The following is a 17,257-nucleotide window of genomic DNA, read 5'->3' as shown; positions in this document are numbered from 1 at the left end:
TAAAAAAACATTTCTAAATACTTTTCAAACTTTCTGTGTGAACAAATACTAAATGTACACCACAGAAAAAATGTTCCTGGCCCACTGCATTCTGAGATGCTTCTTTCCAAGAACTTTATTCAAATACTTGTTCTTGTTCTGCACATACTGTTTTTCTTCTAGCCAGCAATGTTTCAGCATATATTGATTGGATTTTATGACTGCCTTCTTCCTAGAAATAGTCCTGAACAGTGTGTAGCATTAGGGAGAAAAACAAATCACTTGCAATGAAGAGGCACACTCCCCTCCTCCTTATTTTCTGCCTTTCTGGACAAGAGCCAGTAAGGAGCTGCTTCCAAAGTCTATTTATGAACATGTGTTTATTTTTGCAGGCATGCAGTCCTTACTACATGTGAGCCCTGTGTACTGACCCAATGAAGTCAGAAACTATGAAAATTGAGAAATTTGCTTTCATAACAGTAGCCTGGGTTGATAATGTTTCTCTATTTTATATTAAAAAACCATAAGCAGACTGAGGTTAGCTGAGTTGTCCAGCAGAGCACGGACAGCCTGCAGTTGTGCCAGCCACAATGGAAGTTTCCAAACTTCCTGACCTACCCCTCACACACAGGATTGTTATATCTTGGGACACAAGGTCTCTTCAGGTTACAAACATACCTGTGTTCCACAAAATGACATAAAGTTACTTCCTAAAAAGCTGTGGATAGCAAATCCCTTAAAAATCCCCTATAAAAACTACACATAATACAAGTTTTTCTGCTGTTAGGAATGTGCATCTGAGGCTTTTAAGATTTGAATGAAAGAAGGGTTTCAAAGAATAACAAGCCCACCTGTTTTGGTTTTTTTTCCCTAGATGGACAAAGTGGAAAAAACCCCATGTATATTTTAATTCTCTCACATTTTAATGGAGGCTTGTTATGGCTCTATCAAGCCTGTCTTGAAGCCATACATTAAAACCTGTTGTACCCATTACTGTTGGCACCCTTGATGACTCTGGACAGTGACTTACCTGCAAGTATTTACATATCAGTACTACCTTGATGGAACTTCCCTCTGTGGCAAAATTTAATATTCTTTGAATAAACTGTATTCTGATGGGAGGCTTTCCACAAATCAATATATAGGGGGATGGGAAGCAACACTAGCAGCCTAAAATAACTATGACACCCATAAAGGAGACCTCTGAGTAAGTCTAGAAGCAAACAAAGTAAATAGAGAGAATAAAAAGCCCAGCTAGGTTTTAGAGGGCAGCCCCAGATGTGGTCCTCACCTCCCAATTGCCATGACATTTATGCCTTTACAGAGGCAGCTGCCATAGGCAAATAGACAAAGGACTTGTGCAGCTTGTCAATGTACAGCACCCATTTTATGCTGTCATCTTCCCAATCCTATCCCCACTCCTGAAATTCATGCCTGAGTTTGCACAGAAAACAAATGGGATGAGGCAAATGCCCCTTTCTGAAGGCCCCCCACAGGTTTCTATGAGGTATTTGTACAAGGTGCCTGCACATGACCCATGGCAAAGTTTGCTAGCAAACAAATACACAGTCTGTGCCCAGTATTATTTGCAGAGCAGGAGCAGCACAGCAGCAGTAGCAGCTTTGCTCTGTGTACTGCTGGGTGCTGGGGAACCTGGGGATGTTGTGTGGCACAAACCCAGTTTCTCAAGTGTTTAAACAAGCCTGCTGCCAGTTCTGCTCTGCTGCTGTACCTGTTTGACCAGAATCCCTCTGAACTAAATCAAGAACTTATTGACAGTGCCCTCATCTTTCTCTTTGGAGAGTCCTCAGTTTATAGTCCTCTGAGCTCATATCTTGTGTCTCAGAATGGACATCAGTGGGCCAGATCAGTTTTATTTGCTCTGTATCATGAAAACCCAAAATGCACAGATTCCTTGTGGTTGCAGATCCTACATTTGACCAGATCTAGCTCTGAGCTTCTTTGCCTTGTACTTAACAATGAGGGTCTGGATGACCCAAAGCCTCACAAGGCCATGGGCAGTGGCAAAACTGCAGCAGTGAAGCTTGACTACCCACCAGCTTTCTGCCCCTAGCTGTGAGAAGGAGCAGCCATTTCCACCTTCTCTGCTGAAGGACATGTACTGTCCTCCCCCATGGCTGGGGAAAGCTGTGGGTAGCAGCTGCCATGTCCAGGGCTGATGGAGAAGTTGCTCAGGGTCTGCAAAGGCTGATGCCATGAGGGAGGGTGGGGTGAACATCAGGTGATGTGGATACATCACCTCATGAAGCACCTTTTGGTAACCTGGGGTGGTTCCTAAGAGAAACATTCCCAGGTGCAGTGTTAACTGCAGCCACTAAAACATCTGACAAAGCAAGTGCTGTGCAGTGGTGGGGCCACCAGCTCTGCCAATGGTGGAGGCAGCCAAGCACGCTCCACCCTGCAGAACGGCTGTGGGAGATGACTAAACAGCCCTTATCAGCACGTGTTGCAAGATGTCAGATAAACAGCTGATAATTCTCTCTGCAGTGGCAAGGGTGAGGTTAAGAAAAGGGAGGAGCTCAGCAGGAAGACAGACCTGGTATGAGGCTCTTTCAGGGTGTATTTCAAAGACCAATCTCCTGTGTTAACCCAGTCCTGGGGTGTTCTCAGGGAGGTTTCTGGCTAAATGAGCAGCTTCATAGTGTACTACCTTCAGTCCTTAATTTTTTCTTTATTTCAAACTCACTTGAAAGTGTGGTGAGCAAACCACCATGCCTGAACCCTGCGGCAGTTTGCAGAAGCACCAGGACAGAAATGCCATGAATATTCTCTCTTTTTTAATTTTTTTTTTTTTTAATTTATAGGCTGGATTATTACAAAGCATTCAGCTTACATCTGAACTTCAAAATCATTTAGGAACTTGACACAGTACAGTGGGAGATGAACTCATTGAGAGCAGCCCTGCAGAGGAGGACCTGGGGGTCCTGGTGGATGAAGAGCTGGGAAGGAGCTGGCAAAGTGCACCCTTAGCCCAGAAAGCCAAATGTATCCTGGGCTCCAGGAAAGGAGCACAGGTGAGACCCTGTCTGCAGTGCTGCACCCAGATCTGGGGTCCTCAGTGCAGGAAAGACATGGAGCAAGTCTTGAGGAGGGACACAAAAATCCTGGAACACCTCTCCTATGAAGACAGGCTGAGAGTTGAGATTGTTCAACCTGTAGGACATTCTGAGGAAACCTCAGATTTCCAGTATTGAAAGGGACTATAAGAAAAGAGGGAGAACAACTTTTTCCATGAGCAGGCAGTGATCAGATAAGGAGGAACAATTTTAAACTAAAAGTGGAGAGATGTATTTTATATTTTAGGAAAAAAATCTGCATTGTGAGGAGCGAGGCACTGGCACAGGTTCCCAGAGAAGCTGTGTATGCTCTATCCTTGGAAGCATACAAGGCCAGGTTGGATGGGAATCTGAGCTACCTGGTGTAGTGTGTGGCATCCCTCCCCATGGTGGTGGAGGGCTAGAACTAGATGGTCGTTAAGGTCCCTTCCAACCCGAGCCATTCTATGATGACAATGCAGGTATCCATGTTTTCAGCAAGGAAGGGGCAGGGAAAACACTGCTCATGCCGCAAGAGCTGCCCTGGCACCCAGAAAAACAGAGGCTGTGATGGCTGGGCAATCAAGAGGACGCTAAACTGCTGTGATCTTCCCACCCTACACCTGTTCCCCTGTCTCCATGCGATGCCTTGGGACCCTGGAGCTACCAGAATGCTTGAGCATAATGACTCCTTTGACTGTGGGCCAGGTTTGAGTGAGGTGATAAAACAGATCCAGTTTCTTGTTGTGCTTCATATGAGAAAACTTGACTCTGGCTTCCATGTTGCAAAGTACTTGAACTGTTCTGTGGTCATCTCCATGGGCAGCAGCTCCCATGTTGCCTCCTACAGACCAGTGGCTTTATTTTGGTAGCCTTCTTATAGAAGATAAATACAGATAAGGTTTTTTTTGTTTGGAGCATTAGAACATCAAGCCATTTAACTAGGAACTCATTACTGAAGTTTCTGACAGAACTCTTGGTAGTTACATTTTCTTTTCCACATTATTTGCTGATGTCCCAAGCTTTATCTGACTAGTTACAACCTCTACAGGAAAAGTAAAGTTGTCAGTCAAACCTGACTTATTTGAGAAGCTAGGAAATGGTTTTCTTACTTTAGGTCACTTATTAAGGTATGGTCATGTGGCAATTGGATTGTCATCTTACCTTGAAAGAAAGTGGCCCTCCTTCCTCTTTGTGTCTTAAAATTACTCTGTAGTGGAGATAGCATCTTCTCACAAAAGGCTCTGGCTCTCTGTGAAAGAACAGACCAGCTGCTTTGCACTAGGCACCCACACTACAGGGAAATTATAACTCACTCTGGGCATCAGATGCTCTTTAAGGGAAGTAATGGGATGTTTCTATCTGGTATTGGCAGAAATGAAGCACTCAGTGTGTACTTAACTGCATTTAGAGCATGATTACTGTAGGAACCTGATTTAAATCACTTGAGTAAGTCACAAATGAATAACTTTGTTTACAACACCTGTTGCATCAGTGTGATGAGCTAAACACCAGTCAGGTGATATTGTGAGACTGAGTCAGAAGTTTGAGACAGAAGAGCTGCTTAGATCACCCTGCCCATCCCTTGGTTACTCTGCTGTACTTCCCTATAACTTATTTCTGCATTTTTTTTTTTTTTTTTTAATTCAAAGCATTTCATGTAACAGGGTTTTCATCACCAGTTCCTGATTTTTTTCCCTGTGAGATTTCCTTGTTAGGAAAGAACTCCTGAAAATGAACTCTCATTCTGCAATGTCACTTTATCACAGACTAACAGAATATAAGGCTGGAAGAGACTCAGAGATTATCTGGTCCATCTCTATGCCTAGAGGCAAATTCAACTATAATTAAAACATTTCTGTCAAATGTGTGTTCAGCTCTGAAAGCTCTCAGCCTCTTCCGGCATGCCATACCAGAGCTTGGGTGCTCCTATTATTATAAAGCTTTCCTAATGCCTAAATATTTCCTGTTTCATTCCATGCTCACTGCATTTCCATATCTCTCCTAAGGGGGCATGGATTGCAGTTACTACTAATATTTTTTGCTTGCAGGATTTTTATATGTTTTTCCCTCTAAGTGAGAGTATGAAATATAGACTAATCTGTTCTCCTGCAGGTATCAGCCCATATCTGTTATCCCTGTTCTGTTTTACTTCACCTTCTTTCAGCTAAAACAAGTATCTTAATTCTTAAACACTTCATGTTAAATTGGTAAAAGTACAGTTTGGCTTAATGCTAACAGACTCTCTTTAAGGGCCAAAGGGCAAATTTTGCTTTGCACCATGAATTTAGGTTTTCTTGTAAATATTATTGAATTTCCCCAGGCAGTTTAGGAGTATATTATTTATTTTAGAGACGTCAGGAGAACTGTGCAATAATGCTTGTGATATGCCCACACTCCTGGAAGGAGAAAAGCTCAGGTAGCTCCAGAGAAGATCTGGATCTCTTTGCTACACTGGTGGTAGTAACTAAACAGTGACAGTGTCCATTCTCTGGCTTTGATGCTGCCTGCTGTGATCCAGTCACCTCCTGCTATGGAGCTCCACCAGCACCCAGAACCAGCTGGCCTCCTTGAGAGCCTGTTGGGAATGCTCTGTGCTCACTCCCAAGCTGGGAGCTGCCAGCTGGCTGTGGCAGCACTGTGCCAAGTGCTGCTTTTCCAGCATCAGGGCACAGGCCAGAGTGTCCCAGTGCCTCCGCCTGCGCCTTGACTCTGATTGTCTTGTCCAGGAATAGCACTTGTGTCCTATTTCACTAGCTTAAGTGCAAGGTCATCTTTTCCCCACATTAGCTTGTTCTCTAAGGTCAGCAGGGTGCCTGCTGAGGCTAGCACAGCTAAAAAGAAAGATTTAATGCATTTTGGCTGCTTTAAAATAATTTTTGCTTCACGTCAGTTTGTGTTTCCAAGCCTACTAAATAGGAAAGGCAGACAGTTGATTTACAGCAGCCACTCAAAAAAAAAAATTGACAAAATATAATTCATTAAATACTAAATTTTTCCATTAATTGGAAGTCTGAATGAAAGCTCCTTAGGGTTGTTTTTCAAATGTGAGCAGGAACAGAGATTAGACAACTCAAAAGATCAAATACTTAACTGCAACATTAACTGTACTTGTACTTTCAAAATGTTGGCAGGGATCCTGGAGAGTCGCGTGGTTGTTGCACCAGTACACAAAGAATGTTTTACAGGACTGTCTCTGATCACTGTTTTCAGAGGAACTGAATGCACAGGCAGCAGCACTTTTGTAAAATTACCAACTCTGTTGCAACACACTGTTGACTTTTCTGCTAATGAAATGTACTGTGTTCCTGTGGCCGTTCCTATTACGATGTTTCTGAGATTTATTTTTTTTATCATAGAATTTTTGTTGTTTTTAAAATAGAAAGAAAAAGAAAGAATGTGTGCTTGCAGCCCTGAAAGCCAGCTGTGCCCTGGGCTGCATCCAAAGCAGCGTGGGCAGCAGGGAGATGATTCTGTCCCTGTGCTCTGCTCTGGTGAGACCTCACATGCAGAGCTGCATCCAGCCCTGGCCTTCAGCACAGGAAAGATGTGGAACTGCTGAAGCAAATGCACAGGAAGCCACAAAGGTGATCAGAGGGCTGACAGGCTAAGAGAATTTGAGTTGTTCAGCTTGGAGAAGGCTCTGGGGAGACCTCATGGCACCTTCCAGTACCAAAAGGGGCAACAAGAGAGCTGGAGAAGGACTTTTTATGAGGGCTTGTAGGACAAGGGTGAACATCTTTTGACTGAAAGAAGGTAGGCTTAGATTAGATATTAGGAAGAAATCCTTTACTGTGGGGATGGTGAGGCACTGGAACAGGCTGGCCAGAGAAGCTGCGGGTGCTTCATCCCTGGATGTGTTCAAGGCCAGGCTGGATGGAGCTTTGAGCACACTGGTTTCATTAAAGGTGTTCCTGCCCTAGCAGGGGGGTTGGAACCAGATGGTCTTTCAGGTTCTTTCCAACCCAAACCACTTTATGATACCTCTTAAACTCAACCAGGCACAAGCAGCAGGAAAATGCAATTATATTGAATTCAACATTTGCATACAACATGTATCTGTACTTCAATTATTAATTTAGTCTGCAAGAGTATTTCTGATCATTTAATTGTTGGTGTAGCAGTGCCAGTATTTCTATTCTGCCTCTGAGAACAGAAAAGATAGACCACTTGTTAAAACAATGGGCCATGTGTAAAGAGGTCTATTCCTAATTCAGATGCTAGAATTCCTTTATAATGCAGAATAAGCAATTTAATCACGGTGTATTTCAACTTCTTAATTTGATAAATGGAATTTATAGTATCTTCTGGTCCCTAATGTTTTGAGAGACTTGGTAAACTCTGAATACTATGGTGCAATCCTTAGTGGAATGTCCCAAGTGCAAGATATTGTCATGAACAGAGAAGGTCTATGTGCCAGACCTCTCTGTCTTCCTCTGATTGTGCCACCTCAAACTTACTTGTCACATCCCCCACATGAAATGATATTCTAATTATACATGTACCAGAGTGTGCCAGTGTAATTACCAGTGTAATTAACAGTAATGGAACCCTTAAGAACTGGACCTACCAGAACTAGGTGAATTTATTTCTGTAGTGCTTGTTTTCCTATTTCTGATTGCTGCCTATTTGTAGTGGTTTCATGGTCTTTGTTCAAATGGAAGAAAGTTCAGAAAAAAAATTTCATGCCTTTTCTATTTGCTCAGTAGAATTCCACAGAGTATTTTGGGTGTCACATAACTTAAGAATGATAGAGAGCAGTATGTTTTTTCCTTTTTCCTGGTGAGCATTTGTGTTTGAAAAATGTTGATATTTGATTATGAGTGAATATGGATGATTTGAGAGCATACCACCAGCAAATCTGGTGATAACTTTTCTAGGCAAGAAAAGGAAATATTTCAAATTATTTGTTCATAACATCATCGTCATCTTTACTGATCCTACAGAGTTAGTCCTTTCAGTATGAAATTTCACTATGGAATAAGTATTATAAAATGCAGTTCAGAACTTCTCTTCAATAACTTTTCCTTTTATTTATGTGTCCCTTCATCTCCAGCAACACTGAAAGCTTACCCTACTTAGTGGATATTAATGTCAATATGTCATGCAACTGTGGCTTCTTTAAAAATGAAATCACCATTCACTCCTACTTCTGGGAGTTGATGAAGATGTTGTCCCAGTAATTGTCACCTCAGCTGTGGGCTCTGTCTCTGGAAGTACAGTCACTCTGCTGAGGCTCCTGTGCTGCCTTTCTGCAGAGGAATTACTCACAGAATATATTCATTTCTCTGCTATGCAGACCCTGAGCACCAGGCTGCTTCAAAGAGGCTGAAGTGTGTTCTTGTTCTACAGAACTGCTTTTCCTGTCCTACTGGGTACTAGAGATCTTCCTGTACCATGAACACATCTAGGGATGATGCCATATGAAAAGATCTTTGGCATCCTCATCTTGCAAAAGAACAAACAGAGACTGTTGTGGTCTATGCTTCTTCAGAGCCCACAGAATTTTTTGGCTTCCAAGTTCTCTCCAACTGATGATACAAATCCTACTAGCAGAGAACTGAATCCTTCTGCAAAACCCCTGAAAACTGAGGTGGTGGAGAGAGAGAATTGAGAACATTTCTCAGTCCAAATAAAAAGTGAGGATGACACAAAGGCCATGTGGTTTACAAAGGAATCTTAGGAGAGCTATTCATTGAAGCTGGTTTCAAGGACCATAATTGAGGCCTGTATATATTAATTTCTCTGTATGGTTAAATAACTACATTATTTTTCACTATGTTTTGTTTCTTTCAGATTCCGTTGATGAAAGATCCTGGTTGGATTCGAAATGTCTGGACACGCAATCTAAATGTAGGAATTTCATTGTTCATTTGCTTTTTAACTCCAGTGCCTTAGAGCAGGCCCAGCTTGAAGCCCAGTGGTCTTTGGTAAAGCAGGATGAGGAGTGGTTAATTCTTGCCCATTTCGTGGTACCCAGCGCAGAGTGTCCAAGTGTCACTCTTTGGACACTGTGTCACTGTATGTCACCACTGTAATGTGACATTATTCCTGTGAAAGGCTGAGGGGTTCTGTGAAACTGTTGGCCCTCATACATGGCCAGTACTAGCAGGATAAGGATGAAAACAACATAAAAATTTGGAAATTTGTCACATGACCTGAGCAACAAGCAAAGTGAGCAAACCTGTGGCAAATGTGAAACTGCAGGACAGGTCCCAAGCCAGGAAAAACATGCCCAGACATCTCTGCTGCTGCTCTACTGGAAAGCAGAGAACATGTGTGAGGTGGTGGTCTTGGGACACAGCCATGGATTGACAGCAGAACCACTCAGGAGAAGGAGTAATAGAGGGAGAACAGCACTTCCCACACCAGTTATAGAGCTGCCACTGCAGAATGATGGGCAGAGGAGGCAAAAGAGGCAGATCAGGGAACAGCCTGATGCTTGTCTAAGTGACTTGGGACATTCCTCAGAGTGACCTACTCTTACAGTGATGGTGGGGCAGAGTATTTAGAGGCTGACTTGACTGAAATCATGGTAAGTCCAGGCATTTCCACCCAGCAGCAAGCAGAGCTGTGCAATCACACCCGCTTAGCTGAGCTGCTGGAGCCACGGTCCAGCTCTGTGTAGGATTCACAGATATATCAGCCTGGGTGGAGTGTGATGTTAGCATAGCTACACTGCTATCTCATGTAAATCCCACTCTGGGGGTTCCAGACAACCCACACAGTGCAGTGTAGGATATTGTCTATGGCTTCCAGAGGAGCCTTCCTGATCCAGGAGCCTGTGGAGACTTGCCTGTAGCTGGTTTGTGTAGGAGCTGGCTGGCAGAGCCTCTTGGGTCTGGCACATGTAGGAAGGTGTGTCAGCTCCAACAAATTGAGGATCCAGCCTTCATGGTGAGCTCGATATTAGCAATGTCAGGCAAACTGGACAGCTAAGATAAGCCAAACAGGCAGTCTGAAATGAGGATGGGCTTAGTTGCTGTTGGCAGTGGTTGGGTTTGGACAGGCCACTCAGTAGCTGTGCTCTGCAGACAGAAAACTACATGGGAATTCAAAATGCCAGTAAAATAAACAGGGAAGGAACTCCAATTAGCAATGGACAGCATAAAATGTGAAAATTAAACACATGTGAAGCTACAGATGTGATCTTTTCATACCAAACTTTGGGAACATTTAGATCTGCATGCAGGCGAGATTCTGGAATTTACAAGAACATCTGCTGGGTCACCAAAACATGCCATGTGAACCTGTGATGTAACTTTGAAAGAATGGAGGATAACACATACTTGCAGTAAGATTATACTTTAAGCAAGTTCAGTTTATGGTTATTTGGACAAAATTTTTAATTTTTAAAAATGTATCAGTACTATAGCTTTTGTCTTAAATTTCTCATAAGCTAGTACAGAAATATATAAAGAAGAATTTTATAATGTGGATGTGCTAAATTTAAAATCTACTCTACAGAAAGAAGATTGTGGGAAACCAGCTAACCACTAGTGATAAAAAAAAAAATCTTAAGAGATTGTGCAAATAAAAGATATGTTTGCACTAAGCTGTGCCAATATCTGCAGAGAGAAGTTAGCAGTATGAAACAGAAAGTGAGAAAAACGTATCAGGCTGAATCTGCTGCAGGAAGCAAAATTACACAGAACAAATAACATCTGACATGGACAAGGTAGATAAGCAATAAGCATGATCCCAGCCCTACACAAGCAACATGGAAAACATGCAGGGTGAATGAACTGGGCTGTTATCTAGGGCTGCAGGGGAGTGACATCTGATATCACTGGGATGACTACACAGGGAGGCCTTTTTGTTAGTGCCCAAATTGCAGTGTGGGGATTGGAATGGGTAAAACGATGTCTGAAGAGTTCAGATCAGAAGCAGACATGTACCTTGACATGACTCTGAACTACCTGTGGGTATGATTTTGTTTTTTATTCTATTAAATAGGATTATTTGCTTTGTTTTCTGACCAGTCCTTTGTTCTTCTTGTACTATGGCAGAGCTTGATACAAAACACTGCTTTCCTGCTCCTACTCTTGCTTTTTTTAAAAAAAAATCTTTACCTGTTTGAAACAATGAGCAAACCCTTTGCTTGTGTAATATAAATTCACTGGCTTGAAAGGATTATATTGCTCTGTGTTAACTGAGCACTAGGTCTGATACTTTCAGACTCTAAACTCACTGGGACAGGAATTCTCTTTGTGCAGGATACAACCAACACAATGTGGCTGACGTGTGAGTAATAGTAAAACAAGCTGATGTTGTTTTTGTGGGCAGAAGCTGCTGGCTTTGAGAGACTGTGTATGGTATGTAGATATGTCTGAAGTACATATTGGAATGAGGGTAGCAGGAATGAGGCAAAGTACCTGATGAATTCTCACATTTGCATAATGGAATATGAAAAGCATACAGGCCAGGACAAAGGCTTTCTGTTCCAGGATGTGCTGGACCTAATGAAATGGATTTCCTTAATTTCAATGAAGTATATTATTTCCATAGATTTACACAAAGTGCTTGTTTTAACACACACTTCTGCTGTATTTATGGAACAAGGATAAATTATTTACACAGTGTGTTAATTCTTGAATGCACATATATTCTCAAAACAACTCCAAAACATAATGTTTTTAAACAATTCTTGCATGTGTGCACAAGTGCTGGTAAAATTGAATACATGGAGACAGAATTGACCCATTTATGTAAAGAGCTACATGAGGAGCAGGCAGGGTTGATAATACATTTATTTATAGTATCTTAATACTGGACTAACAAAAATAGTTTCAACTTTCTCAGTTCAACATTGAATTACATTTCCTTCTGATGGATCATTGCCTCCTGAGAGCCATTGAAACACATCACACATAATAAACCCCCATTTAAGACAGGTGTGTTTCTCTTGCAAAAACTGTTGTGCATTTGACTTCAAGACTCTTTTATACTGAAGTTTTCATTAGAGTAAAATTTTAATTTTTGTTCAGCTTTCAACACAATGGCAGAAATCAGAAAAAGAAAGCTTTCTTTCAAATCACAGACTACAGTTCCTCCATTGGTTAATACACCCTTTGTCAAATCTAAATTTAGTTTTCCAAAGAATTATTTTTAGACTGATGGAGATGAAATGTTGTTTAATTATAGTCCTAAAATAACATTCATTACTATGTTCAGGGATTTTAGTGCTATAACACTTCTGGAGAGACTACACTCATTTTGACACAGAGTATTTTGAGGGAAGGATTTACTGAATTACCTGGTACACTTCTGCAACTCATAGAAATTTGAACATGAAACTGACATAAAATATAATTTTCATGATTTTGCAAACTCAATTACACCTATTAAAGTTGTAGAAATCATAAAACTTAATTTCTCAGATAATATCACATAGGTATGCATGTCCTTACAGCAGCTACAAAACAGAAATAAATGACAATATTCCCGCTTTAACACAGTTAAAGTTAGAGTTTTATACAAGTTCCCAGTCTAAATCAGGAGAATGAACTGCTTAGATAAAAGAAAGAATGCAGTATTTACTGATTAATTGCCCAGGCTTGATGCAAATAATTAAAGAGAATTTATTGTCTTGTGATGTGCAGGATTTAATTCTGTGCCTCAGCTTGTTCCTAGGATTTTCACACAATTTTGATTATTAACTTTATCTATAAAAACATATTATTAAGAATAAAAGAGCAGACAACAATAAGATGGTCAGCTTTTACAGCAACCAAGACTAAAGTTTATTTGCTTAAGCAAAATATGTTTTTAAACATTGTCATTGTTCCATTAAGCTCAAATTTTGCCTGATAAAAATTTACCGAAAGAATTCAATGGATAATTGTACTTTTAATTCAAAACAAGCACGGTCCGTGGCTTAAACTGTAATCACTAAAATCCTCAATAATGGAATTAAAAGGAAAACACTTCTCAGACAGATTATCCCAATCCAGTGTCTCACCTCTCCCCCTGAATCACCTGGTACAGAGCCCTGAGGTTAAAGATCAGAGAGATCTGAAATCCGTGCTGTCAGATTAAGGTGTGTTCAAGTTTGGCACAGAAGAAGGAATGACAGGATAGTGTGGAAAGATCTTAGGGGGCCAGAGCTCCCTTGTGCCTTGCTGTTACAGAAAGCCCTGAGGAGGGAAAGCAGGAGTCCTTCAGGTGAGGGCACAGAACCCACACCTGATGCAGAGGCTGAATTGGGAAAAGCACCTTTTTAAATGTTACACATAGTTGCCAAAAAAATCCCTGCTCTAACCTGGTTATGTTCTGTCACTTCAAATATTCAAGAAAATTGAGCATTAGTGAGAGAGGAAAACACTAAGTAGTAAGGGGTTGCATTATCTCACTTTTTTTTTTCAGCAAAAGTAAGAAACCTTTCTTTACTTTGGAGGAAGGGATGAAGATGAGAACTTTTGAGCAGTACCTGCAGAAGCCTCCCCCATCAGTTCACTGGAGAGGGAGACAACAACCAGAGTCTGCCTCTCCTCCTGACAGGCTGCTCATAATCTGCCTCTTTCTCAAGAGGAGATTAAAACCCTTTTCATTCAGTTTATATGACAGCCAGAACTAATTACTGTACCTGTGAGAGTACAGAATGATCTCACTTCAAAGCCAAGCAAATCTGCTTCTTTTAATGCCAAGCCAGGGACAGTGCCCCTACATTCACACACAGCACAGCCCCCCCTCTACCCTGGTCTGTACAGAAGCGAAGAATTTTTCTGTCACAGAGAGAAGCACCAAATAATGCTACTTGTATTATAAAACACATTTTAGATACTTCACTCTCTTTGTGGAAATATAGAATGAACTTCAAGCAGACCTATATTAACACTTAATTCTTAGCCCACCAGAAGAAAAAGCTTTACACACAATGTCTGTTAATTGTCTTATTACCATAAATGCAGCTGTTACATCTTTGCTACCTACAGTTTGCCTGGAAGGTGGAAACAACACAATGTACTAATCAAGATGTTCAGTTTTAAAATCCCCAAGCAAGGGATAATTTGACACTGGCAGACACTCTGATCTGGAAATTTCAGACGTGAGGCTGAGAGAAAAGCAACAAACTTCTCAACAGGAGTTGGTTTCCAGATACCTTTTTCATCTTTGGAATCAAGATTGCCATTTTAGTTTCCAAGCATTGCAGGTACTGTGGAGAAAAGATTATACCCTGGGAAACAGACCAGCTTTGTTTGAAGTTCTCAAAGCATGTTTTGTTCTGAACTATTTTGTTCTGAACAAATAATTTTGATTTGCTGTGCTTTGAAAACAGTATTCTGGCCAGAAGCTTTGCTGGTCATGCACAGATGTATTGGACTGATGAAAAGCTACATTTTGGGCTGGAAAGCATTTCTGTCCATGACAGTATGATCTCTCATTTCTTATATGTGTGCACTTAGACACCAGTATGTATTTTACCTGAGCAGGATACAGGTCTGTGTTTGAACAGGCATATGCAGAAATCGTAGTCTTGGCTGAAGAAAGAAAACATTGATGATTTCACTGTTCTATCTTTAATCTCACATCGCGATTGCTTTGCTTTATTGGGGCTCAAGCTTTTTTAAGCTTTTTAAGATTATATTTAGAGAGCTCAGCTGTGGCTATTTACAGATTTGGAGCTAAATTGCTTTCTGATGAGATTGGACTGGTACAAGCATATCTCCAGCAGGGTTAATATATTTAACCTCTCTTGTTCCTCATTTAAATACTCCTACACTCTTCTACTTTGATGATATTCAGATCATAGGAGCCAATAGAAATCTCTGTTTCTCAGTAGCCAAGTATTTTGTAGCAGAGAAATGACTTTTGACTGGGGAAAGAGCTGCTAGGATATAGAGGAAGCATTGAGGTTCTCATGGGGTTTGCATGGTTGGATGTGGATCTAGAGGAAAAAGAAAAGTCCTTCTGAGGACCTTCATCATCAACACTTGTTATATTCTGGGAAGCAAAAAAAGACTTCTCTAGTGGTTCATTGTTAAACATCCCCTTTTCCTCTTCTTTTCATTGAGAGGGAGGAAAGGGTGTATCTGTCACAAAACCAAGTCCGAAAATACTTGGTTCAAAATCAAGTTTGGTTATGCAATGAACACAGTGACAGCATGAGAGATGTTATCATCACAGATGAACATTTTGGGACATGATCAATGCTTCCTGCCCTGCCTCTAATTCCAGCTGCCACAGTTCCTGGAAAATTGCAATCCCACATTTGATCATTTGACAAAATAATCCTCTCAGTTTTGCTTTTCACTGGTCACTGCCATGCCTCATTGTTGACCAAAATTTTATACTACTTCTGATGACATCACAGTCCTCCTGAGGATGATGTCATCATCTCACCTCTTAATACAGAGGTCAAAGAACAAAGATAAGAAATTATGTCAGAAGTGTATTGGCTGGCACGTGCAACTGTCAGCAGATGATCACAATACTCAGGAACTGTGATTATACAGAAAGCACAATCCCAAAGCTAAAGCTGTCAATCTGCAAGGATCTCAGGGGAACAAATACAAATCAAAAGCAGCAGCACAGTCAAAACTGGCAAGAAGTTAAAGTCAAAGGTGGGGGGGGAGGGAATGTTTTAGAAATCTCTGCAACTAAATAACATCTACATATACTTTTAAAAAATGGTCTCCAATCAAGCACTTAGAAGTGACAGTATTTACATGCTACTACTGTGCCTTCAAATGAAGGACAAAATGAAGTGCTAGAGTGTTGTACTTGAAGGAAAACGGAAGAGAAAAAGAAAAGGGAAAAAAGTGAACCAGACAGATAATTCAGTAGATTATCAGACGCAGCTATAGATACTGTATAGAAATATCCACTTATGTTAGGAGAGAAATTAATTTGTTAGGGTGGTGGGATGTTTAATCAGGTAATTACAGAGTCAGTCAAACTGCTTTTTGATGTACACTGGAATAAAACTAGATCAACTCTTAATTTACACTGTGTGAGCTATCTGAGTTTATTACTTGTATAAAAGATGTCAGCACGGTTCCAGAGTTATCTTTGCTTAGGAGTTAATTATAAATTAAAAGCTAAAAGCTCATATTTTCTATTTACTGAATAATTTTAACTGCACATTCGGCAGGCATTAACAACTGCAGCCATTCATAACTCAGGTCCTGTGTGCCTGAACATCAATCCCAGTTTTAGAGGGGGAAAAGCCAGACATTACTGCTAATGCACAATGGTTTGAATGGTTATTTTTCTCACTGTCAACATCTTTGCTAGGAAAATCTATTGTCCTAAGATAGAATTGAAGACTTTTTTTCCCCCCTTGCATGGACTTACATAATTTTTTCCAGGAATCTGTTCTTGGATTTTATTAAACTCTTCTGTGCTTGTCAACTCATTTTAAACCCAGATTTATTAATTTACAAAAGATCACACAACTCAAATTTCTTCTCAAGTGTATTTTCATAGCAACTATGATTCCCAGATCATAGGCTAGAACTCCACTGTGCTAGAACTGTACAAACACAAAGTGAATACATAACTTATAAGGTCTTTGAAACAAGAATCAGAATTAGGCAATAATGAATTAATGTAAATTGGCCATCAAAGGAATGGAAAGAAAAACTTCCATGAGCAGGTCCTTCAAAATTTTGTGGACTAGATCAAACCTTGGTAAACAAACATCTGTTGACTAAGACAATGACTCTGGTAAGAAACCTGTCAAAGGAGAAACCTTTCAGGAAGAAAACAATAATACTTCAGAACTTCATCGTTCCTGAGCGTGTTTTGGAAACGACACTGTAAGGGAGTTTCCTCTTGCTAGGGCCATACTTCCTCTGCCAGCTAGTCTGTGGGTAACTCCAGATTATTTTTAGCAACCATTCCTGACCATACTATCCTCCAAACTCTGCATTGGGCTGAGTCAAATCTGCAGCCATGACCACGCTAAGGCTTGGACAATATCAAAGTACTGGTCATGTGCTAGTGCTTGGTTCTCTAGACAGAACTAACTGAGAACAGTTACGAGCTGAAGTGCAGCAAAGGTAAGGATTTCAGAAGGAGCTGGCAAAGGTTGTTCCAGGGAAGTAACCTGAGGAACACCACCCTGCACACTGGTCACACCATGAAATAGAATAGAGTGGAAAAGCACAGAAAAATGGGGCCCAGTTGTTAAGGGAAGCTCACTGTCATTGTGCAAGCTTTTGGCACTTCCCACAGCATCTCGTGTGTATCGTGGGTGTACTTACTCTGCTCTGTAGGAA

At 40.9% G+C, this 17,257-nt stretch overlaps 1 protein-coding gene across 3 annotated transcripts in view; it reads left to right on the top strand.

Moving 5' to 3' along the window:
- The window catches only part of LPIN1 (lipin 1), an 80,460-nt gene that overhangs the window by 11,168 nt on the left and 52,035 nt on the right, over positions 1-17,257 (top strand). For all 3 annotated transcript variants that reach the window (XM_056487792.1, XM_056487791.1, XM_056487793.1), the window contains one exon: positions 8,832-8,888. In XM_056487792.1, coding sequence (XP_056343767.1) covers positions 8,832-8,888 — 57 coding nt within the window. The remainder of the gene's footprint in view (positions 1-8,831; positions 8,889-17,257) is intronic.

Source organism: Oenanthe melanoleuca, chromosome 3 (genome assembly GCF_029582105.1).
Source record: "Oenanthe melanoleuca isolate GR-GAL-2019-014 chromosome 3, OMel1.0, whole genome shotgun sequence".
Classification (NCBI taxonomy): Eukaryota; Metazoa; Chordata; class Aves; order Passeriformes; family Muscicapidae; genus Oenanthe; species Oenanthe melanoleuca.
This window is presented reverse-complemented; position numbering and strand designations above follow the sequence as displayed.